Below are 24376 nucleotides of genomic sequence, written 5' to 3' on the forward strand. Positions count from 1 at the left end.
AGAAGGTCCCCCAGAAGCTCAGTTAGACCACCACAATCTCCCTGAGCAGACCTGGAGTCCATCAGGTCCCCTCTATCAGCTACAGACAGCAGAGGAGTGAGCAGATCAACTTCAGAAACAAGGCAACATGCAGGGGGATAAGGAAGGGGTGTTTTCATGAAACATGATTTTCATTTTAACAAACATTTATGAAGCGCTAACCACATGCCAGGCACAAATTTGCTTTACAAATGTCAGCTCATTCCGTCTTCTTCACAGCACCCTGAGGCAGGTAGTGCTGCAATTCCTACTTCATAGATGGGGGAGACTGAGGCACAGTAAGAAAGGTCCAACAGCTTGCTTAAGGTCACACGGGTAGTAAGTGGCAGAGCTGAGATCTGAACTCATGCAGCGCTGTTCTGGAGTCTGTGTTTTAACCAGTATGCGTGTGATGCTGCTTCTCTCGTGATGAACATCAGAATATAGAGGGACAAAGTACAATACTGAAGATCCAAATATCTCATACTGCCAATTTGTTTTAAAATACATCTACGAAGAAAACATACCAACAGGTTATGGGAGTTATCAAGGGCATGATGATGGGTAATCCTTATTTTTTTTCTTGATACTTTTCTGTGTTTGTCAAGAAGTTTTGTAAGTTGGGGGGTTGGTTGTGTGTTTTAAAAAAATAGCCACAATAATACCTCTGACTTCTGAATGCTCATCTAGAACTTTGCCATTTCCTCATCAAGAGGTAGAGTCTACTTTCTCTCTCCTTGAACCTGGGTGGGATTTTGTGACTGCCTCAATGAAGAGCAAGTGGCAAAAGGGATGGTACCTGACTTCTGAGGCTGAGCCACGCAAGGTGATACAGCTTCTGCCTGGTCTCTCTCTCTTAACACACTTGCTTTGGGGCCCAGAGCCTCTGGGTGAGATATACTGCCACCCAGCCGGGCTCAGTGGCTCACACCTGTAATCCCAGCACTTTGGGATGCCGAGGTGGGCGGATCACCTGAGGTCGGGAGTTTGAAACCAGCCTGACCAACATGGAGAAACACCACCTCTACTAAAAATACAAAATTAGCTGGGCGTGGTGGCGCATGCCTGTAATCCCAGCTACTTGGGAGGCTGAGGCAGGAGAATAGCTTGAACCCGGGAGGCGGAGGTTGCGGTGAGCTGAGATTGCACCATTGCACTCCAGCCTGGGCAACAAGAGTGAAACTCCATCTCAAAAAAAAAAAAAAAAGAAAGAAAAGAAAAGAAATACTGCAACCCAAAGTCACATGCTGAAGAGACCATGTGGGGATGCCACATGGAAAGAGAGAGAGGCCTGGGAACCCCAGCTGTTCTAGTCTCCAGCTGTTGAGTCTCTTGGCCCAGGCACCAGATGTGTGAGTGAACAAGCCTTCGGATGATGCCAGCCCCAGCCCCTGTCTAACCAAGACCTTGTGAAAGACCCTGGGTGAGGATGGTCTTGCTGAGTCCATTGAGACCCCAGTACCAGGATAGATGAAGATATGATGGGCTGCGTGCAGTGGCTCACACCTGTAATCCCAGCATTTTGGGAGGCTGAGGTAGGAGGATTGTTTGAGCCCAGGAGTTTGAGACCAGCCTGGGCAACATAGTGAGACCCCATCTCTACAGATAATAAAGAAAATTAGCCAGTGTGGTGGCATGCATCTGTGGTCCCATCTTCTCAAGAGGCTGAGGCAGGAGGATCGCTTGAGTGTGGGAGGTTGAGGCTGTGTTGAGCTGTGATTGTGCCACTGCACTCTAGCGTGGGTGACAGAGTGAGACCGTGAAAAAAAAAAAAAGAAAGAAAAAGAAGAATCCTTTGGGATGGCTAAAGAGGATGCCCCAACTGTGTCTGGGGAAATTAATGCAAGCTCCACAGATAGGGTGAAACAGAACAGGGTTCTGCAGTGTGAACAGGAGCTTTCAAGGCAGAGGAGAAGGTTCAAGGTAGAAGAGAAAAGCACATTCAAAGATACGGGTTTCTACCTGACATTTTTGGTCAAACATGGATAACCATGATTCACCTAGGGTAGCATTTTTATATTCAGCCAAGCCTTGATTCTACTTAGAATCTGTCCTTCTAGATCTTGATGTAGGTGATTTCCTGCTTTCTTTCATCTTCTAGAAACTGCTGTGTTATTGCTAATACCCAACCATAAAAAGTCCAGGTTTCCTTTGAGTGTTACAGATCCCTGTTCTGAGGGCGAGCTGACCCATTCAGAGTCGCTTTTAACATCAGAGCTGTAAATGACATCATTAATACTATTGTATTAATACATGCTTGTCTTCACTGGGTCCTGGGTAAAGTGAGTTTTACTGGACAGGATCTGCTGTTGAAGAACTTGAGCCTGACTTCTTGGGGTCTTCATGCTTGGAGACCAAACCTACTGATACTTTCTTGCCTTGAGGCATTGGTTACAAGACATAGGTGTCCTGCATTCCTTCCACAGTTCCTTTGGAGGCAAATAATGGTTGTGTAGGAGAGATGTTCTCTTGTCAGGCAGGATACCTCCCGCCTGAACTGAGGCAAATTCCAGTCCACCCTCTCACTATTGTTACTGTCATGTATGGCTGCTCCAGTCCTCCCCAGAGTTGGTCTGCATTGCTCCAGCTAACTTGACCTGTCTTCCTTCCTCTCCCTCAGAGCTCAAGTTCATTCTACCTATTAACCCATTATTATCATGCAGCTGAATAACAACTCCTTCAAAGGACTCAGTGGCTTAAAATAACAAACATTCATTATTTTCACAAGTCTACAAGTTGGCAGCATGGTTGGATTGGGCCAAAGTTGGCTGATCTTGGCTGGACTCACACATAAATCTGTGGTCGGCTGGACCTAGATGATTTTTTGCCCCCTTTGAGATGGAGTCTCGCTCTGTCACCCATGCTGGAGTGCGGTGGTGCAATCTTGGTTCACTGCAACCTCCACCTCCCAGGTTCAAGTGATTCTCCTGCCTCAGCCTCCTGAGTAGCTGGGACTACAGGTGCCTGCCACCACACCTGGCTAATTTTTGTATTTTTAGTGGAGACGGGGTTTCACCATGTTGGCCAGGCTGGTCTTGAACTCCTGACCTCAGGTGATCCACCCGCCTCGGCCTCCCAAAGTGCTGGGATTACAGGCGTGAGCCACCGTGCCTGGTCCCTAGATGATCTTTTAACCCCAGCCTCACAATAGACACCACCACCTCCTTCTGGGTCCCCAGGGAAGTCCTCTGAGGCTCTGCAGATCAGAGCCTGTTTATTTTCCTCAGGACCACTGCATGTTCCATCAAAGTTTAAAGATATGATTGTTCTCTACAGTGATTTTTTGTTTCAAGCATTATTGCCTGAAGTAGTTGTTTGACTAGAGATGTAGTTACATTTTAGGTAGTATCAACTCCTTTTGAATAGACTGTCCAAGTCCCTGTGATTCTATCTGCTGGCTGGGTTTTTCTGACAAGGGCTCTCTTGGAGGGTCAACAGCCTGTCATCTTGTTTTTCCCATCAGAGATTTTCTTTCCCACATATATTAAGAGGTTATTTTCATGTTGTTTTTGTATAAATGAGAATGAAATCTTTGCTTTCTAATTTTACTGTCTTCCTCATATCATTGGTTGCTACTGACTTATGCGATGTGATTCTTCCCTGGGCACTCATCAGGGGGTATTGTTTTCAACTTGGCATGGCTCAAACCTCAAACTTTTAAAGTTTTAAAGCAGCCGAGTTGCACTGATGATCAATAAATCAATCACTGTGACCACTTTATTGCTTGTAAGGTGATTACCCTACTTTGCCCATAGTGACTGTTCAATTTGATTAAAATGCAGTTTCATTGGGTCGTGGTTGAGTCCCCTAGATATATAAATACATGAGAGAAGCCTGCACTCAAATGTTTTTATAACCACCCTTCAGATTTTTAACCATCTATGCCAGCACTTTTGTGGTCCTCATCCTATAATTCAAATTTCCATGTTCTTTGCCAAAGTAATTCTTATTTAGTGCATATTCCAACCTCTTGTCTCTGTAAGAGTGTATTCTTTTTTCTGCTAACTGGTGGTGAGCCTTGGTCCCACTGCAAAGCATTTTCTACAGCTGAAATGAGCTCCTGTGCAATCTGTAGATCAGGCTCTGATGGTGGGAGAATATGGGAGATGGTGTTGGTTCACTCGCGATTGTTTTCCAGGTGAGGGGAGCTGGAATAGCGGGAGTGGAATTATTATCTTGGACAGGAAAGGAAGACACATTCAACTGTGCTACTGCCCTGGCAGCAGGAGCCCTTTTGACTGCATTTTAAGACATTAAAAATGAGCATCTGTCCTGGAGCTCCTTGCCCAGGGCAGTGTGCCACCAGCTTCTCATGGCTCTTGGCTCGCAGCAGGTTGTCCCACCTCCCTTGTCCAGCTCCATGGTGGCCCCACTCACACAGAGGGCTCCTGCCATCTGCAGATTGCCTGGGCTCCCACCAGCTCATTAAAGTCTTGCCAGCATTTTCACTGTGCTGTTGGAATACATTTTGAATATCCATGATGACAATCACATAGGCTGCCTGCCTGAGTGGTCAGCTTTGTCTCCCATAGGAACCAATTATTGGTTTGATTACCATTATTTTCATTTAAACCCCATTTGCCCCTCCAGCCTTGTCATTTGGACACCTTGCTTTTGCAGAATGTGAGGTTTTCCAGGAATATATGTAATTAATTAATCCTCATTTGCAGATTCCATATTTACAAATTTGCCTGCTGGCTAAAATGTATGTGTAGCCCCCAGATCAATACTCGTGGAGCTTTCGAGGTTATTCATAGATATGTGTGTGTGTAGAGCGACAAAAAGTGCCAGCAGCGCCCGTTCCTCGCTGAGGTCTGAGAAGGCGATGCTCTGCCTTTCTGCTTCCACTCTCCTGTCAACAAGGGTCCTTTTCATGTTCTATTTAGTGCCATGTTTTTCACAGTTTTGTGCTTTTTTAGTTGGTAATTTTGCTGTTTAAAATGGCCCTGCAATGCAGTGCTGGGAAGCTGTCTGGTGTTCCTGAGTGTAAGAGGGCTGTGACATGTTTTATGGAGAAGCCTTGTTCAGGCATGAGTGATAGTGCTGCTGGCTGTGAGGTCAATGTTAATAACTCAGCAATATCTATTAGAGTGTCTTTAAACAGAAGTACATAAACAAGGTACGTCTTGATCGTTTGATGAAAACGTGACCAGAGATTTTGCAGGAACCTAACCCTGTATTCTCTTGGGAACAGTAGTTCAGTATTCAGTAATTCAGTGTTTGAGGTGACTTTATTAGAGCATAACCTCCACGAATAATGAGAATTGACTGTGTATATATTTCATTACAGCACAGACGCCTATGCTGAAATGATTTTTCTTATATAAGAAAATAGGGCACATGGACTATTCTTCTGCCATGTCCGTGGTATGTCCTGCTCATGTCTTTAACGACCGGTTTTCTTGCCCAGGTGTAATTAGCATGGTCAATGCGGGAGCGATGAGTGGCTCTGGAAACCTGATGGATTTCCTCGATGAGCCGTTCCCTGACGTGGGGACGTATGAGGACTTCCACACCATCGACTGGCTAAGGGAAAAGTCACGGGACACCGACAGACACAGGAAGGTAGGTGGCATTCCGAAAGGACACACTGCAAATGGCTAAGCCATGTTTTCATTCAAAAGTTACTGAGCTGGGGCTTAGGTCCACGTACGTGTCATGTGCTGGGTTAGGCTCTAAAGAAGAAAAGAGCCAGTGGGAGGAGCAGATATATTGGCAGATCATTGTACTAGCAGGGGCTTTGGGCAGGACGCTGTGTCATATGGAGGGATTGTGGTGTGGAGGAGAGGGAGGGGACTTTGCAGGTGCCATTTCTGGACGCTGTTTTCTCATCCATGAGGATGGAAGCAATTATGCCTGAAAAGGAAATGAGATTATGTGTATATGAAAGCACATATGACAGTGCCTGGTGTCTAGTTGGCAATCAGTATATATTTTAATGGACACAATGGTTATCTGTCAAGTCCTGTGGGATCATTTAGGTTTGGTTAGGGAAGGGTTTTTCAGCAAGGGTAACATTTCAGTTGGGTCTTGAAAGATGACTAAGATTTTGCTAGGCAGAGGAAAGGCGAGGATTCTAAACATCAGTAGCGCCCCCCCTTTTTAAGTCACAGAGGCATGAAAGAATGTGATGTATCTGGGCAATTCAGGGAGCTCCGAGGATCTGGTGGAGGATTCCTGCAGGGAGAGGGATAGGGATGAGTGTGGAAATGGAGGCAGCAGGGCCACGTGGGAACGGCCATGCTGGCGGTGGAGAGGAGTTTGTATTTCATGCTGAAAGCCACAGAAGACAGTAAAGATGTGCTGCAAAGGGAGAAACAGGAAGCTTGGAAATGAGTCCAGGAGACTGAAGGCAGTGATGTGTAGGTGGAGAGAGGGGATCAGGATCGAGAGGTATTTTGAGGCGCCACGGACAGGATTCAGGGGAGGTGCTGGGGGCAGGAGGGGAGTGGGGTCACAGAACACCAGGCTGTGGCCTGATAAGGATGATGCCTTTGATGCCTAGAGGAAGCAAGGGGGCACTGGCAGACTGTGGGGAAGGCCAGTGAGTTCTGTGCAGATGCGTTGGTTTGAGCTGCACTGCGGACGGGTGATCACAGGTGGCGAGAACTCTGTGGTTCAAGGGTGAGGGAAGGGCCAGGGGTAGAATGAGGTCCCTGTGTGCAAGTGGAGGCTGAAGCTTTAGAAACAGCCACGGTGGCCTGGGTGCACAGAGACAGAAGGGAAGAGGTGGTCAAAACCCCAGGCAGTGCCCAGAGTTACCAGGTCCAGGGGAGGCAGATGGGGAGCCTGTGACAAGAGGGGACCCCACCAAGAGCAGTCCCCTGTGAATGGACAGGTTGTTGTGTAGGGGCCTGCTCACAAGGTCACCCTCTATAGAGAGGTCACGTAGGAGGTGAGCCAGCGGCATGGGGGCTGGCGGTGAGGGGAGAGCTGCTTCAGACGAGGGTGAGGAGTGACATGGACAGTGTGACCATGTCATATCGCCTCACGAGGGCTGGCACGAAAGGAGGAGGGGAATGTGTAGGGAGCCAGGCTGAGTCATGAAGATGTTGCAGCCTCTTGGCTCTAGAGTGCAGGAATGTGGGGTCGAGGCAGGGTTCCCTCTAGAGCACAGCTCAGCAGACTGCGGCCTGCAGGCCAAAGCCAGCTGGCACCTCGTTTTATAAATAAAGTTTTATTGGAACTCAGCCATGCACATCCATTTCCATATTTTTATGACTCCTTTTGTGCTACAGTGGCAGGGTTGAGGAGTTGCAACGGAGACCATCTGGCCCGCAAAGCCCCAAATCTTTACTCTCTGGTCCTTTACAGAAAACATTTGCCCACCACTGCTCTAAAAGGCCGTGAGGGAATGATGATCTCAGAGGAGCATACGATTCTGTTAGCACAGGGAGGTGTGTATAGGCAGTCCATCTGCTGTGGGAGACGTGATCTATGCCAGCTGATTCTAAGTTCGTGCTGCTAAAATTTAACCTTGAAAACAAAAGGAGGAGATGAAGTCTGTGTGAAGAGGCTTTTTAATGAAACTTAGCAATGTAAGTTAAGATAGTAACTCATATTCAGAATGGAGACACCGAACCAATGTCCTCCTTCAGCATAGCTTTTAAATCATCAAAGATCAAATCACATTTAGTATGTTTTTTAATTAAGTGAGTTCTTTGAGTGTGTGCTCAAATTCTTTGGAGACTATTGTGGCATCTTTATAGCTCTGTGAACTAGAAAGCTCATCTTACCATTGCGGCACATAACTGAAAGAATCACGTCAGTGGGAATTTAGCTGCTTGATGACATTCATTTTATTTTCTTAATGACCCTGTTACCCGAGGAAACAGTTTCAAGGAAAAAAGCGTGAATTAGAAAATGCATTCAGATCAGTTGCTGTGTCTGCTTTGTTCTAGATCACCAGCAAGAGCAAGGAATCCATATGGGAGTTCATCAAGAGCCTGCTGGATGCCTGGTCGGGATGGGTGGTGATGCTGCTCATCGGCCTGCTGGCGGGTACGTGGATGGGCATGCGGCACTCCCGTGGGAAGCTGCAGAGGCCGAAACCTCAAAACACGAACCCTCTGGGAGATTTGGAATATGGCGCGTGTCGCTTTTACCCCTGTGGGAGGGATTTGTTACTTGAAATAGCTAAAGGCAAAATGCGTGACTGTATATTTAACCTAAAATCCATCATCAATAAGGCATGCCCAAGGCATGAGCTCAGGCACAGGCTTCTGGAGAGCTGTGACGATAGAGCTGGTAGCCTTTCCACACAGAGCAGAGTTTTCTTACTATACTGGATTTGACTGAAAACACACTTTTTTTTTGGAAACGGTCTTGTTCCGTTGCCCAGGCTGGAGGGCAGTGGAATGATGCCAGTTCACTGCAGCCTCCACCTCCCGGGGTTGAGCAATCCTCCCACCTCAGCCTCCTGAGTAGCCAGGACCACAGGCATGCGCCACCATGCTCAGCTAATTTTTGCTATTTTTTCATAGAGATGGGATCTCACTATGTTGCTCAGGCTGGTCTCAAACTCTTGGGCTCAAGCCATCCTCCTGCCTCAGCCAAAGTGTTGGGATTACAGGTGTGAGCCACTGAGCCCAGCCAAGCACACATTTTATATTCGGTTATTCTTGATTATGTAGATGGCAACAAAATCACGGACTGTTTTATCTTCAATAACAAAATGTCATATGAGATTGCCTTTTACTACTACTGGTAGGCTCTGGGATGAACTGGAAACATCCGGCAACAGTCAGCACCATGCTAGACACCCATGGGAGCTGAGGCAGGCCCAGGGGCCTCCATCGTCCTGACCCTCAGGAACTCTGCATCTTTCGTTTTTAGAATTCCAACACCATGTTTGCGAGCAGTAGATGTTTCCAGAGTAAATGGATGCTATCTGGAGGGGAAACCCGTCTTTTTAATCTCAAACGCACCAGCCCTTCCTGGAAATCATTTCCTAAAACTTATGTCCTTTTAGGAGATTGTGAAGGTTAATGTCTAAGAATAAGAAATTTGGCATGACGAAGAGGTTTCCTTAATAAAAATCCCCTGCATATAACAACATAATAGTTATGGTTAGAGAATAGATCAGGGAATTTACTAGAACCCAGGCAGAATATATGTAGTAAGGTCGAAGAAGGACAGAACACAAATGGGGCACAGATAGAGTTTTGTGATTCCAGGGGCTTTTATTTTCCAGGTGATCTTGATTTATTCCATAGCTCATCGGAGGAGGGGCTTGGTTGCCAGGGAAGGGCTCTACCTCCCTCACCTGCCTCAGCGTCCCATAAAGAGCTAAGAGGAATGCTCGGAGGGGGAGTCCTTTCCTACTAGTCACAGATGCTGTCTGTCCATTTCTCCAAGCCTGTCCTTCCTTTACCAGTGGCATTTCCCGTCATGTACTGGCAGCAGCCAGGGCAGGAAATTAGACTTCATTGTCACAAGGTATTGGACGACCAATTTTGCTTGTCTGCTTCTGTGAAGGCCTTTGAAGGTGGGCCAGGTGGGAGTTTGCTATGAATTTTGATGTCCTTATTTAGAGTAGATTGATAAAACCTTATAGTGTGTCATTTTTCTTGGCTCGTAGGAAGGAGAAATAAATAGGGTAAATGAAGAAACTCAGAACAGGAATAGATGTTCTGATAACGGCACAGCTTAGATTTATTGACTGACCGAGGAGCCCAACTGGGCTGACTTTAATCTGATTTTGACCAGCTGGCTTTATAATCCACTTGATTTCCATCAGCTCTTTCACGAGGGGGAATTAAAAACAATATGCTGCTGCCCCGGCTTCACTTAAACAGTATCTCTGGAGAGGACCTCTGGCTTGAATACAGCCTGCCCCTCCCCTCTGTGATTGTAATGTGCAGCCAGGGGTGAGCCCCGCTGGCCAAAGGAGAGCCTGTGGGCACATCAGCAGGGGAATACATGGGAGGGTGAGAATGGGGTGATGCTGAAAACGAAAGGGCTACAGTGTTCTTTTGATTTGGATGCACTTTGAAGGGACAGCCAGAGAGCCATGTCCCACTCACTTCCCCCTTCCTCGCTGGACTAACAGTGGAGAGGACCCGGGGTCTCACTGCCTGGCCGGCTGTCCCCTCAGTGGCTGTTGTCTTCGGACTCTCCTCATGGGTAGGCCCACGGCATCTCCGCAGGTGCTTGTCAGAAGTCACCGCTGGGTGTCACTGTTGGACCACGAAAGAAAGCTGAGGCCTGCTGAAGCGCAGTCAGAACCAGAATCAGCAAGGAAGATTGGGTATGCAGTAGGGGGGTTGTGAATGAATGAATAATGATGAAACTTGCGGTGATCATCCTGTTTGCCCCGGATATCTGCAGGACCCTCCCATCTTCTTCACCTTCTTCTTCAAATACTGCACGATGTCACTTATATGTGGAGTCTAAAAAAAAAAAAACCAGTGTCATAGAAACAGAGTAGAAAGGTGGCTGCTAGAGGGAGGGATGGGGACAGGATGGGGAAAGAGATGTTGATCAGAGGGTGTAAGTTTCAGTTAGACTGGAGGAATAAGCTTTAGTGAGCTGTCGCATTGCATGGTGACCACAGTTAATAATCATGTATATCTCAAAACTGCTGAAAGAGTAGACTTTAATAATCTCACCACAAAAATAAACTGGGGAGGTGATTCAGTTGGTGCGAAGGTAATTGTAGTTCTTGCCATTAAAATAACAGCATGATCGGATCTTTAATTAGCTCGATCAAGTCTTTCTATAATGTATACATAGATCAAAACATGCCATTGATATACACAATTATTACGTGTCAGTTTTAAAAAGTTAAAAAATCAAGATAATGAGCTCTCTGCCTTTGTTTTTCCTGTGGAAAAACAGAGAACTATGGATAGTTCTAAATTTGACATTACCGGACCCTGTGGAAAGACCTCGTGAAATACTAAATATTATGGTTCTTGCGTGCTGTTGCTAGGGGGCAGTGTTTACTTAGCTGACTCTGCAAACTAGCATTAAGCGGAACCAAGCTTGCATCCAGGATTTCATGATCTGGAGAAAATACTTTGAGCATGTAGGATTTCTTTTCATTGGGTTTCAGTTTCCAACTTTAAATCAGGAAATAGTTTTCACCATTCCACAAGGTATATGTATTTCAAAACATCATGTTGTATATGATTAAAACATACAATGTTATGTGTCCATTTTAAAACGAAAGAATAAATCAGGAAATAGCTAATGATATCTCTAACTTAATTAGACTAATTATATATATTTGTATACTTGGAATCAAGTCTTTCATTATTGAATTGCATGTTTAAAAATTTCAAACCTGATATTTAAAATTTAAAAAACAATAAAATTACATCCTTCCCTCTCTAAGCCTCACCTCCCTCACCTGCTGTGTGGATGTATATATGTATGTATGTAAAGCTTTATTGAAATATAACTCACATACCATACAATTCACCCATTTAAAGTATACAATTCAGTGGTTTTTAATGTATCACAGAGTTGTACAACCATCACCATGGTCGATTTTAGAATAATTTTATTATCCCCAAAAGAACCATTATACCCTTTAGCTATCAAGCCCCTGCTCCCCAACCATCCCCCTTCTAGCCCTAGGCCACTGTTAACCTGCTTTCTGACTCTATGGATTTGCCTATTCTGGGCATTTCATATAAATGGAATCATACAATATGTGGTCTTTGTGATTAACTTCTTCTACTCAGCATAATATGTTCAAAGTTTGTCCGTGTGGTAGCACGTGTCAATACTTCATTCCTTTTCACCGCCAAGTACCATTCCATTGTATGGATAGACCACACGTTTTTTATCCACTTATCCATTGATGGATATTTGAGTTGTTTCTACTTTGTGACTATTTTGAAGAATGCTGCTATGAACATTTTTGTACAAGTGTTTGTGTGCATGGATGTTTTCATTTCTCTTGGGTATATGCGTAGGAATAGAATTGGTTTTTTTGAGACGGGGTCTGGTTCTGGTGCGATCATGGTTCATTGCAGACTGGGCTTGAGCAATCCGCCTGCCTCAGCCTCCTGAGTAGCTGGGACTATAGGCGTGTGCCACCATATCTGGTTAATTTTTTTTTTTTTTTTGTACAGACAGGATCTTGTCATGCTGTTCAGGCTGGTCCTGAACTCCTGGCCTCAAACAATTTGTCCACCTCGGCCTTCCAAAGTGCTGGGACTACTGGCATAAGCCACTGCGCCTGGCCCTTATACTTTTTAACAGAGCCTTTAATATACTTATTTTCTCCTGTCCCAGGTACAGTTACACAAAGGCAGGGACTTGGGTCTACTCTTTTCACTGCTGTATTCCCAAGACATGGACGAGTAACTGGCATGTAGTAGGTACATGGTCGATAACTATCCCTTGAATGAATGAATGGACCTGAGTTTTCTGATTTTTTCATTCATTTATTTATTGCAATATTTTATTCAACATGGATATATAGTGCCAACTATGCACCTGACATGGATGTAACAATGGACAAGACAGATAGGGTCCTTGCCCACTTAGAGCGGACACAGAGTCTGGATGCCAGGCCTGACCCCCCAGTGTGGTATGAAAACCAGACAATGAAACCTTTGTTACCCACCACTTATAGACTAATGGAAGTACACACACACACACAGAGGGAGAGAAAGACAAAGAGAGCTAATTGTGATATCAGGATGTGAGAGGTTTGGTGATGGGGAAGGACAGGCAGCCACAGGAATGCGAGGGAAGTATACCTAACCCAGGCTTAGGAAATCAGGAAAGACTTCCCAGAGGAGGTGATATAAATGCTGGAATCTGGATGATAAGTAGGAGTCTGATGGGAGGGGAGGGCAGTGCTTGCTGAGATGGTGCAGGTAGGAGAGCGTGGCACATTCCAGGAACATGGAGTGGGCAGGGTGTGGGGAGTTAGTGAGGGAAAGAGATGAAGCTGGAGAGATCTGAGGGGCCAGCTGTCAGGGTGGGTGACCTGTTGAGGATTTGGGAGTTCTCCCGAGAATAATGGGTAACCATGGCAGGGCTTTCCACAGGGGAGTGGCACGGGTCAGTCTGGCCTTTGGAAAGCCTGTTTGACCACAGTGTGGAGAGGCCATGAATGGGGCAGGACTGAGGCTGGAGACCAGAGAAGAAGCTCCTGCAGCCGTCCTGCCAGCAATGACTTCAACACGGTGATCTGAAAGACAGCCCGAGTGGGGATGGGGGTAAGTGCAGTGATTCAAGAGAGATTTCAGAGGTGGAGCTGCTGGGATATGGGGATTGCCTGGAAGGGGGTTGCTTTCCCAGATTTCTAGTTTGCACAGTATTGTGCCTGGATGGTGGGTTCCTCTCCCAGCTCGGACAAAGCTGAGGCTGGGAGGAGGATGCTTTAGTTTGGTGTTGGGTGGCGGTGGACTGAAGTGGAGACACCTAGTAGACCCAAGAAGGCAAATAGACTTGTGTTCTTTGACAATGCCCATTCATTGGCTTTGACTGCCTGGGGCTTTGCTACAAAGATTTGGGAGGGTAGGTCCACAAGTGTGTGTCATGGTTGATTAGTGATGTCTATCATGGGTATGTCAAAAGAATTGTGAAGGGGAATCCAGTAGAGTGTGCTATTATTGATTGGTGATGTCTGCTGTGGGCATTGGAAGCTGACGGCTGGGCTATGTAGTGATTGGCTCTGTAATAGGCAGTGGGCTCTATGTGCTTGGAAAAGCACAGCTTGAGATGTACATTTATACCTAATGGTAAATAGAAGGATATGAATAAGGTTGCCAGGGTTAAGAGCATAGTATAAAGAGAGAAAAGGGTTTAGGGTCAAGCTTTGAGGAAATGGCCTTTTAGAAGTTGGGTGGAGGAGTCAGAAAGATCAGAGGAGTCAGAGCAAACCAGAGAGTGAGGAGGAAAGCAGGAGAGCATGATGTAGAAACCAAGGGAAGAGGTGTTTCTAGAAGGGTGAAGTGGTCAACAGAGTCAGATGATGCTGAGAGCTCTGGAACTGGGGTCAGCAAACTTTTTCTGCAAGAGGCCAGAGAGTAAATATTTTCAGGTTTGTGGCCCATGTGGTTTCTGTCTCAGCTCTTCAGTTCTGCCACTGTAGCATGAAGGCAGCCACAGAGTGCATGTAATTGAATGGTGTGGCTGTGCGCCAATAAAACTTTATTTACAAAAACAGGCTGTGGGCCAGATTTGGCCCGTGGGCTGTAGTTTGTGGATCCTGCTCTAGAGGAATGAGCTAAGGCCATTGCCTTAGCTGCATGGGAATCTCCTGGTAGATTGAGGGGATGGACTGGGCCAAGGGAAGAAAGAGATTGGATAGTGACTAGAGGAGAAAGTGGAAACAGGGAGGGTTTTTTTTTTTTTTTTTTAATGTTTAAATGCTGATGGCAAGGAGAGGAAGAGGTTGAAGATACAGGAGAAAGAAAGGGGAATGGGAAGAACGAGGACCCATGGAGGAAGGAGATGTAGAGCTGAGGTGGGCGGCGTCCAATACAACACCAGGAGAAGAGAAGGGAGGGGTGAGTGCTGATGCCAGGTGTGGATGCTTTCGGTGAGGATGTGGATGCAGAACCGATCCTGTAATAACAAAGGCTGAAAAATGAAGATGCTTGAAAGCATTCTCTGCCTTTGTGAGAGATGAGAATGCATTATTCTGGAAAGAGACCCAAGGCCGCCTTTTGTGATCCATTCAACTGCACATTCCGTTTTCTCCCATTTCTATTGGCTTTTGGCTTTTAAAATAGTTATTTAGTTTTATAGACCCATAATTCTTTATAATTTAAATAATGCAGAGAGTTTTAATAAACAGGATTTTCCCGAGTTTGGTTCTCATTTGGTGGCAAAACCTTATTCATTTATGATGTGAGGCCGTCGTAGTTGTTATGAGTCCATTTTGTCTGAATTATCATGTTTCCCTGAGAAATATTGATGTGTGTGATTCTAGGATCCTGCCCCAGAAGCTGCTGAGAGAGTTCTGTCTTTTACAGTATAAATACCCAATGTCAAAAACTTGGAAAGGGAAAAATTGCAAAAGTTGCTTGTCTCTCCTACCCAATTCAAGCTACTGAGCCCTTTGTATTTCTCACTGGGCTTGTGCTGCCTTGCCCATACCATAAATGTTCAAGTGCTGCAAGGTTAATGAAAGAAGCTTCCTATGTAAGTGACAGCCCCATTGCAAGCTTATTGCCTGCTCTGGAATCTGGGCCATCATTGCTGATGTGCCCCTGCCTGGCCGCCGTGTTGGTCTCATTCTTGTTGCATCATGGGGCGATTCCTCTTAGTGGCTCGTGTTACTTCTTCCAGGCACCTTGGCTGGGGTCATCGATCTTGCCGTGGACTGGATGACGGACCTGAAGGAGGGGGTCTGCCTGTCTGCCTTCTGGTATAGCCATGAGCAGTGTTGCTGGACTTCTAACGAGACCACTTTTGAGGACAGAGACAAGTGTCCCCTGTGGCAGAAATGGTCGGAGCTGCTGGTGAATCAGTCAGAGGTGGGTATTTGGGCAGGGTCCTGACTGGGGACCCCTGCCATTCCATGCGTGCTTGGGAATGCTGCTGGGAGATTTGTGAATGTCTGTGATTTCACCTTCAAGTGCCTGCTCTGAAGTTCGTGGCTTAACACTAGGATGACTGGCTTTTTCTAGCTCTAATGCTACCACTCAAACTTCACTTGCAAAACCCTTCCCCACAGTTTCATGTGCACAATGCATATATATATATATATATATATATATATACACTTTAAGCCTCATATTTGGCTTTATCTTGTTATATTTGGCTTTATTATTTCTTACCGAAGGTGGTTTGCTGATCATGCTGAAGAAATAAGGTTGACTTTGATATCTTCTAATTGAGAAGAACATAACTTTTTAAGTTATCCTTTAAAAAAACAGCTTTAGTGAGATAAATTCACAGTTCATGTTGTTCACCCATTTAAAGTGTACTATTTAATGCTTGTAGTGTATTCAGTTTTGCAGCCATTATCACATCTAATTTTAGAACATTTTTGTCATCCTTTCCAAAACTCTGTCTCCATTAGCAGTCACTCCCATGTCCCCCAACCTGCCAGCTCTGAGCAACCACTGATCTACCTTTTGTCTCTCTAGATTTGCCTCTTCTGGATGTTTCATGTAAATGAAATCATACAATGTGTGGACTTTGTGTCTGGCTTCTTCCACCTAGCATCATGTTTCCAGATTTCTTCCTATTGTAGCATGAACCATTACTTCATTTTTTTTATGGCTGAATAATATTCTATTGTATGAATGGACCACATTTTATTTATCCATTTGTTGGTTGCTTTTGCTTTTTGGCTATGATGAATGATGTTGCTATGAACATTTCTGTACAGGTTTTTGTGAAGACATATGTTTCATTTCTCTCGAGTATATATCTGGGAGTGGAGTTGCTGGGTCAGATGGTTACTCTATGTTTAACCTCTTGAGCAGCTGCCAGACTGTTTTCCAAAGTGGCTGTACCATTTTACATTCTCACCAGCAGTGTATGAGACTTCCAATTTGTCCACCTTGCTGTCACCACTTGTTATTATCTGTTTTTGATTGTAGCCATCCTAGTGGTTATGAAGTGGCATCTCATTGTGCTTTCAGTCATCTTCCATTGCATTTTATGACCACATTATAGAGGATGTTCTGGGTCTTCTATAAAGAGAATGCCCTAGGCACAGGAGATAATAGTGGTGAACCACAGACCCATAGCATTTAGAGCTTCAGATCTTTATTAAAATCTTAGTTCAGGAAAGAGTTAACTTCTAACCCATTTCAGTGGTTACCACCATGACTATGGGTTATTAAAGGATCAGAAAGCCACGTGAGGAGGAACCAGGTTGTCAAGTTTCACATTAGGGGTAATGTGAGGATCTCTCAAGCTAGAACTAATCTTGCAAGATATATGTAATCTATTTATACATCTCCTCCCTTCCCCACTTTTTTTTTTTTTTTTAACCTGACTGACTTACCACAGCTGAAGACATTTGGAATGCACTTTGCCATTTTTGCTAAACCTCTTTCTCAGTGGAATTGAAAATTAATTCCTTCAAATCTCAGAAGTAGACAGGGATCTTGAAATCTCACACGTTCTCAGTGCTGTCCATTACTTCCAAAAAGAAATTCTCTACTTGGGTTGATGGGAGCAGGCAGACAGAATTGGCTGTGCGTCATATTTTTATTCTTCTCTCCTACTTGCAATGTGTGTTTTGGGGAAATACGGCCATCCATCTTTTCAACTGTTTTTAAGATTTATACTTTGATTCGAAGAATTACCTTTAGTAAGAGTGAGAGTTATTTTTAGCCTCCAAAAAAGTACATATTTAAGTGGGTGAAAGGTATTTCTTAGTCCGATTTCTCACCGCATAGGGTGTGAATATATGTGCTTGTAAAGGCCAGAGCGGTCTCCTGGAACGTGTTTTTGCATTTAATAGGCACACATGTGGCTGTCCATGGCCTGACTTGTAGGTGACCTCTCTTTCCTGCCCCCCTTACTTAAGTAATCCAGATGGTGGCAAGAAGCTGAGGTCTAGAGAGTGTGGTCTGTACCCAGCAGACCAGGCCCTTCATGCATAGGACCCCAGACTGTGTGTTTGGTTCAGAAAACCTTCTCCATACATCAGATAATTTGGAATAAATGGTTCAATGAATTATTCTGAAAGTATCACGTTTTTCTTCTCTGATAGTGCCTCTCAAATGTTAGTGCGCATAGAACCTCCTGGAGGGCTTGTTAAAACACATTTATCTGGGCCCCAGCCGTGAGTGTCTGGTGTCTGGTTCAGCAATTCTGGGGTGAAGCCTGAGAGTCTGCATGTCTCATAAGCTGCTGATGTGGCTGGACCATGGACCCCACCTTGAGTAGCAGAATTCTAAAATACAGGCCCGACCCGTATTCATTGGCAGTGGGAGTGCTTGCTGTGGTTGGGTGTGGCCTTAATGAAAGCTAAGAGACCAAGTCACCACAGACAAGACAAAACTAATCTGCCAGGGTCTCGGAGGCAGGATTTTCTGTGTCACACCTTTGATTAACTCTATGCAAGTGGTGATTAAAACCAAGCATCATCCACGGTTTCCATTACTGCTGAGCCTTCACTCTGTAGAAGGCGCGTGTAAACAGCTCCCGGAGAAACACCCGCTGCTCTGTTTGTGTGTACTGACTGTAGCAATAGCAACAGCTGATAAACCTACGCTGGCCTTTTGGTTTATACAGGATGGGGACCAAACCTGCCCAATCCCGTCAAAGCTTTTGTTGTCAAGACAGATGGGGAGGGGTTGAGTCTGTTGCTCAGGTCAGCTGTGGCTAATGTTTCCTTTTTTGTTTTGTGTCTGTTGTCTAGGGTGCCAGTGCTTACATTCTGAATTACTTAATGTACATCCTATGGGCGCTGCTGTTTGCATTTTTGGCCGTCTCCCTGGTGCGTGTATTTGCACCATATGCCTGTGGCTCTGGCATTCCAGAGGTGAGTTCTGGCTGATTTTTTTTGTACCAATAATAAGAATAGCAAATTCTTCTGTAGCACGGTCGTGCCAAGCACAGTTCCAAGCATTTTACTTCTACTAACTCATTAAGCTTCACAATAGGACTATGACGTAGGTACTATTATTCTGCATTTGATAGTTGACGAAACTAAAGCACAGAGAGGTTAAGTAACTTGCCCCAGGTAACCAAGCTGGTAAGCTGTGAGTTGAACCCAGTGTTCTGACTTCAGGATTTACACACTGTCTTCAAGATTTCTGTGCTATTGCTTCTCAGATGATAAAAGCCTTGTCTTTGTAAACCAGGCATAACTCTTAAAGCCTGTGGAATCAGAGTTCATTAACCACACACATAAACACGCTGTAATAACTCATCAGTGCATCTGTGATGTAATGTGAGAGACGATAGTGGAGGTTTGTTGCTGTGAAAGTTCACTGATGATGAAACCTCTTTTGCCACGTTTTGCTCTTCTGGTGGCAAGCTAATAGCAATCTTTTAAAAACCTGAATTTTGCCTTTAATGCATGCACTGTGAACGTACCCCCGTGAATTTCGAGTTCTTATAAATAGTTTTCAGCACTTTCATGTAACCGAAGTATGAGGGAAGTGACCTCACCGATTAAGGGGAGTGCCTGAGACCAAACTTGAAACCTATGAGGACCTACTGGGCAGAATCATGATAATTGAGGTGATTCCCGAAAAGCCCAGATGGTGGCAATTTTAGCCAGAAGTAATTTTAAAAGTTCTGGTATCATCGCTGTAATCCATGCAGTTCAGTTCTCCTTTGGGTTGATGCCTTAGCGATGCCCACAGGCAGTGGGCTAGAGAGTTTGAAGATGTAGTTGTGGGCCGAGTATGGCAGTAAATCCACACCCTTTGGGAGGACCCTCCAGCCCTGACGGTGGTCCAGGCAGTTTGCAGAAAGGGCTGAAGTCATGAAAAGACAATCAGAGGCAAAATTCAACATGGTCTTTTTTCAGGAAAGATAGAAAAAAGAAGTCTTAATATGTCATGCTGAATTTTTGATGGTTGATGTTAACATATTGCTTCAGGAACCTGAAAAATAAGCTGTATTACCAACCTATTTTCTCAGCGCAGCCAGTTCTGCTATAATGTGACATACACATTCCTAAAAATCACCGTGCCATGCAAAATCACACAACAGAAACCACAGGGCTTTATGGGGAACATGAATTAGGGGCACAATGCACAAAACTTCATCACTGACACATACGACAAAAAGAGGAACCTAGTAAAAACAGGAGCGCAGTTGTACACATAAGTGGCTAAGAAATACGTAAATACCACAATAAATATGTCACTTCCTGCAAAGAACTTGAAGTTTGCTTGTGGAAGTGGGTGTCGGAAGGGCTGCGACTTATGCGTTGCTGTGAAGGGCATAAGGAAGGTTATCTGAAGTTGTAGGGGAAGTTGAGACAGCAGGCAGAGATGGGTGTGGCACCCTGGCATGTGTGTGAACTGGTAGATGTTTGGCTCATGTGTATTTTGTGTTTTCCTACATGACTGGGTGCAATTTTCTGCATTTACCTGGTATTTCTCCTGGAGGAAATGTGTATAAATAGACATAAAATTTGCGTTATGCTCAAATTCCTCCCTAACATGAGTGACATTAGAACAAATTTGCATTTTCTTTTTTCTTTCTCCTTTTCTTTTTCTTTCTTTTTTTTCTTTTGAGACAGAGTCTCGCTCTGTTGCCCAGGCTGGAGTGCAGTGGCACAATCTCGGCTGAGTGCAACCTCAGTTTCCCAGGTTCAAGCGATTCTCATGCCTCAGCCCCCCAAGTAGCTGGGGTTGCAGATGTGCACCACCATGCCCGGCTAATTTTTTTTTTTTTTTTTTTTTTAAGTAGAGACGGGGTTTCACCATGTTGGCCTAGCCTCATGTGATCCATCCGCCTCGGCCTCCTAAAGTGTTGGGATTACAGGCGTGAGCTGCCACGCCTGGCCTTCTTGTTTTGTTATTGTTTTATATAGAGACGAGGTCTCACTCTATTGCCCGGGCTGGTCTCAAATTCCTGGGCTCAAGTGATCCTCCCGCCTCAGCCTCCTGTGGAGCTAGGACTGCAGGCATGTGCCACCATGCCCAACTAATTTTTGTATTTTTTTGTAGGGTTTTGCCATGTTGCCCAGGCTGGTCTTGAAATCCTGGGCTCAAGCAATCCTCCCGCCTTGGCCTCCCAAATTGCTAGGATTACAGGTGTGAGCCACAGTGCTTGAGGCAAATTTGCATTTTCCAACCAAGTGTCATAACAGAGCTGACTCTATTTTATTTGATGTCTAAAACATCTCAGCTTGTGGTCCCACTGCCCAACAGTAGGCATTTCTGACTCAAGCATTTTGCAAATAAGGAGATGGCCAATGGGGAATTGGTGGAAAATAGAAGCAGTAAGAGGCACACTGGGTAGTCCCATCTCTCCCTTCCAAGAACTGTAGATGTGTGGCTCAGCTGGTGTCCTTATAGACAGGGAGTTCGAATATGAGTTCTGTCTTTGAAGGGCTGGCTGGACTTTGTCATCATCTAAATTGGGCATTTTATTGGTGATAGCTGAACTCAGAAGGAGTAAAATACTGAGTTGAGGATTTGTTTCTTTTCTTTTCTTTTTTTTTTTTTTTTTTTTTGACAAGGTCTCACTCTGTTGCCCAGGCTGGAGTGCAGTGGCATGATCACAGCTCACTGCAGCTTTGAACTCCCAGTTTCAGGCAGTCCTCCTGCCTCAGCCTCCTGAGTAGCTGAGACTATAGGTGTGTATCGTCATACCTGGCTAATTTTTGTACTTTTTGTAAAGGTGGGGTTTCGCCATGTTGCCCAGACTGGTCTCAAACTCCTGGGCTTAAGTGATTCGCCTACCTTGGCCTCCCAAAGTGCTGGGATTACAGGCGTGAGCCACTGTACCTAGCTGAGCATCTGTTTCTTATGTGACAAAAGTACAAGGGATACATAGACATGGATGAAATTTAAAAATGTGATGTTAAGTGAAAAAGCAAGTTTTACAAGGATAAAGTATGGTTAATAGAATGTCTATAAACAGCTGAAATGAAAAAACGTGTGTGCTAAAACTATAGAGAAAGGGGAAGAAATGGTGTAGGAAGTGGTGAGGGGAAGGAAGAAGGTTCCACTGGGGAGGCAAACATGAGGTAGCCACTCTTCTGTTTCTTAAACTTGGTAGTGGGCACATGGGTACTCATTTTTATTAATATTCTTTTAACTCTATATAAGTGTGTGATGGATTCATTTCTCTATTTCCTAAATAGTTCATAACAATCTTTTTAAAGAACTTTCAGGAACCAAATGGAGGTTTGACTCAGCAGTAGCAAAGTCTTCATGTTACTATAGTAGAGCTGGAAATTCTTAACATAAGGATACAGTATTTTTCCCAGTTCTTGGAGGAGAGGGGCAGAGTAAAAAGTAAATGTAAATAAATAATTCATGGGTAAAAAGAATCTCCTCCCAGTCAACACCCAACTAAATATGGAAACTGACTTCAGTTGAGACATGAAGCTGTTCTTCATTCATTCTAGCAAAGGTATTGACTGAGCTATTTGGAAAACATGTTTATCATTGTCTGAGGTGATCTGCTATAAGCTGCTATAGGCACACTGTGTAAGAATGAACTTTGAATGTGATGCACTTTTGTATATTTTAAAAATTGCTCGTCCTCCCTAGCATTTGCTTCTAAAACATTTTGATTACTTAGAGTGAAAAATTCCTTTGGAAACATTTTTTAAAATGCAAATTTAGGCCAGGTACGGGGGCTCATGCCTGTAATCCCAGCTACTTAGGAGGCTGAGGTGGGAGGATTGCTTGAGGCCAGGAGTTCGAGGCTGCAATAAGCTATGATTGCACCACTGCACTCCAGCCCGGACAACAGAGCAAGACCTTGTTTCTAAAAAAGAAAAAAGAAGCAAATTTAAAGAAGGTTTTTTTTTCTATGTAATAAATGCTCTCCATGAAAGTTCTATAAAGCACATTTAAACATGAATACTTGCCTGTAATCCCAGCACTTTGAGAGGCCAAGGTGGGAAGATTGCTTGAGCCCAGGAGTTCAAGACCAGCCTGGGCAATGTAGTGAGATCTCATCTCTACAAAAAAATGAAAATAAGTGGCAGAGTGTGGTGGCTCACGCCTGTAATCCCAGCAGTTTGGGAGGCTGAGGTGGGTGGATCAGTTGAGGCCAGAAATTTGAGACCAGCCTGGCCAACATGGCAAAACCCCATCTCTACTAAAAATACAAAAATTAGCTGGCGTGGTGGCATGTGCCTGTAATTCCAGCTACTTGGGAGGCTGAGGCACGAGAATCGCTTGAACCTGAGAGATAGAGGTTGCAGTGAGCTGAGATCACACCATTGCCCTCCATTCTGGGTGACAGAGCAAGACTGTGTCTCATAAAAAAAAAAAAAAAAAAAAATTAGCCAGGATTGGTGGTGCACTCCTGTAGTCCCAGCTACTCTGGGGACTGAGGTGAGAGGATCACTTGAGCCCAGGAAATTGAGACTGCAGTGAGCTGTGATTGTGCCACTGTACTCCAGCCTGGGTGACAGAGCCAGACCCTGCCTCAAAAAAAAAAAAAAAAAAAAAAAAAGAGTGAATACTCAACTTTTGTTGCACATGGGACTTGAGGGAGAACTGGGTAAGGGTGTCCTCTTTCTACTTGCTTCCTTTTGTCAGTAGAATCACTGTCATGTCAACTATATGAGAAATCATACCCTCTCAGAACTTATTCTGTGTTGATGTTTCAGTTTATTAAAAAACATAAAACATAAACACTCTTACAAATATTTATTTATCGGAAAGAGTTCTGGTTTTCAGGTTAACACCACCAAGTCACAAATCCGCTGCAGAACATCTCATTAAAGCCCTACTCGCTTCAGTCTCTATGAATTCAAATTAAAGCAAGTGATTGGATTTTGCCATCTACTGGGAATGAATTTGTCTTCTTTAGTCCCTAATTTGATCATGAGAATTTTATAAAATCATTTTAGAGAATTACAAAATACCTATTACATTGTTCAATTCACCACGTCATGGCTGGCAAAGGCTCAGGTAATTTAGATGCTTGTAATTTTCTAAATGGTATTACGCTTTTAAACTATACCCTTGGGTCCAAATCCACATTAACTAACTGACAAAAAATTATAGATAATTTTATTCGAGGCAACACAAAAGGGCAGAATTGTGGCAGGTGTAATAAAACATCCCTTAAATAAAGGGATCTGAGATCCCAGAGCACGGGCTCAATTAAGCTAACTACCACTAGTTAAGGACGGGTCTAACCACCACTAGTTTGTCTGCCACTAGTTCAAGGCTAGTTCAGGAAACACCATGTGACTGTATAGCTAGGAGACCTCGCACATGTTCTGTAGGAAGGAGCTCATTGAGTCCTTCAGGAACATACACACTCTTGGATGAGCTCACCTCATGACCCTCCCCAAATCGCCCAAGGTGACATGATGCTCAGTAGAAGGACCTGGTGAAAGAACAAAGAGTGTTTCAGGGCTGTCCCTTAAATACTGTATTGAGAAATAAGGAATCTCTGTGCTGCTCTTTTCAGGAATCAACAGTGCTCTCCACCTGCGCTGCATTTTAGAGTCACCTACGGAGGCTGTAAAAATCCTCATACCCTGGATGCACCTCAGACCAATTATGTCAAATCTCTGGGGTGAGAGCCAGTCAGCAGTGTTTTCTAATTCCCCAGGTGACTCTGATGAGTGCCACGGTTGAGAACAACTGTAGTAGCTATTTGAGAAATTGATTACTTGGCAGAGCAATGCCCACAAGGAGGTGTTTTGAAGTTACGTAAATAACACTGACAAGAGATAACCTTGTCCCATTATGAAAACCAGAAGTTGACCACAGATTTCATTGACGGATTCACTTGGTGTCTAATTAATCTGTGATTACAG

At 44.5% G+C, this 24376-nt stretch overlaps 1 protein-coding gene across 1 annotated transcript in view; it reads left to right on the forward strand.

The window, feature by feature from the left end:
* Window positions 1–24376, forward strand: part of CLCN4 (chloride voltage-gated channel 4) — a 78938-nt gene that overhangs the window by 22768 nt on the left and 31794 nt on the right. Inside the window, exons 3-6 of the mRNA XM_024240934.3 lie at window positions 5429–5583; window positions 7920–8019; window positions 15280–15467; window positions 18317–18439. Coding sequence (XP_024096702.1) covers window positions 5440–5583; window positions 7920–8019; window positions 15280–15467; window positions 18317–18439 — 555 coding nt within the window. The 5' untranslated portion in view covers window positions 5429–5439. The remainder of the gene's footprint in view (window positions 1–5428; window positions 5584–7919; window positions 8020–15279; window positions 15468–18316; window positions 18440–24376) is intronic.

Source organism: Pongo abelii, chromosome X (assembly GCF_028885655.2).
Source record: "Pongo abelii isolate AG06213 chromosome X, NHGRI_mPonAbe1-v2.0_pri, whole genome shotgun sequence".
Taxonomy (NCBI): Eukaryota; Metazoa; Chordata; class Mammalia; order Primates; family Hominidae; genus Pongo; species Pongo abelii.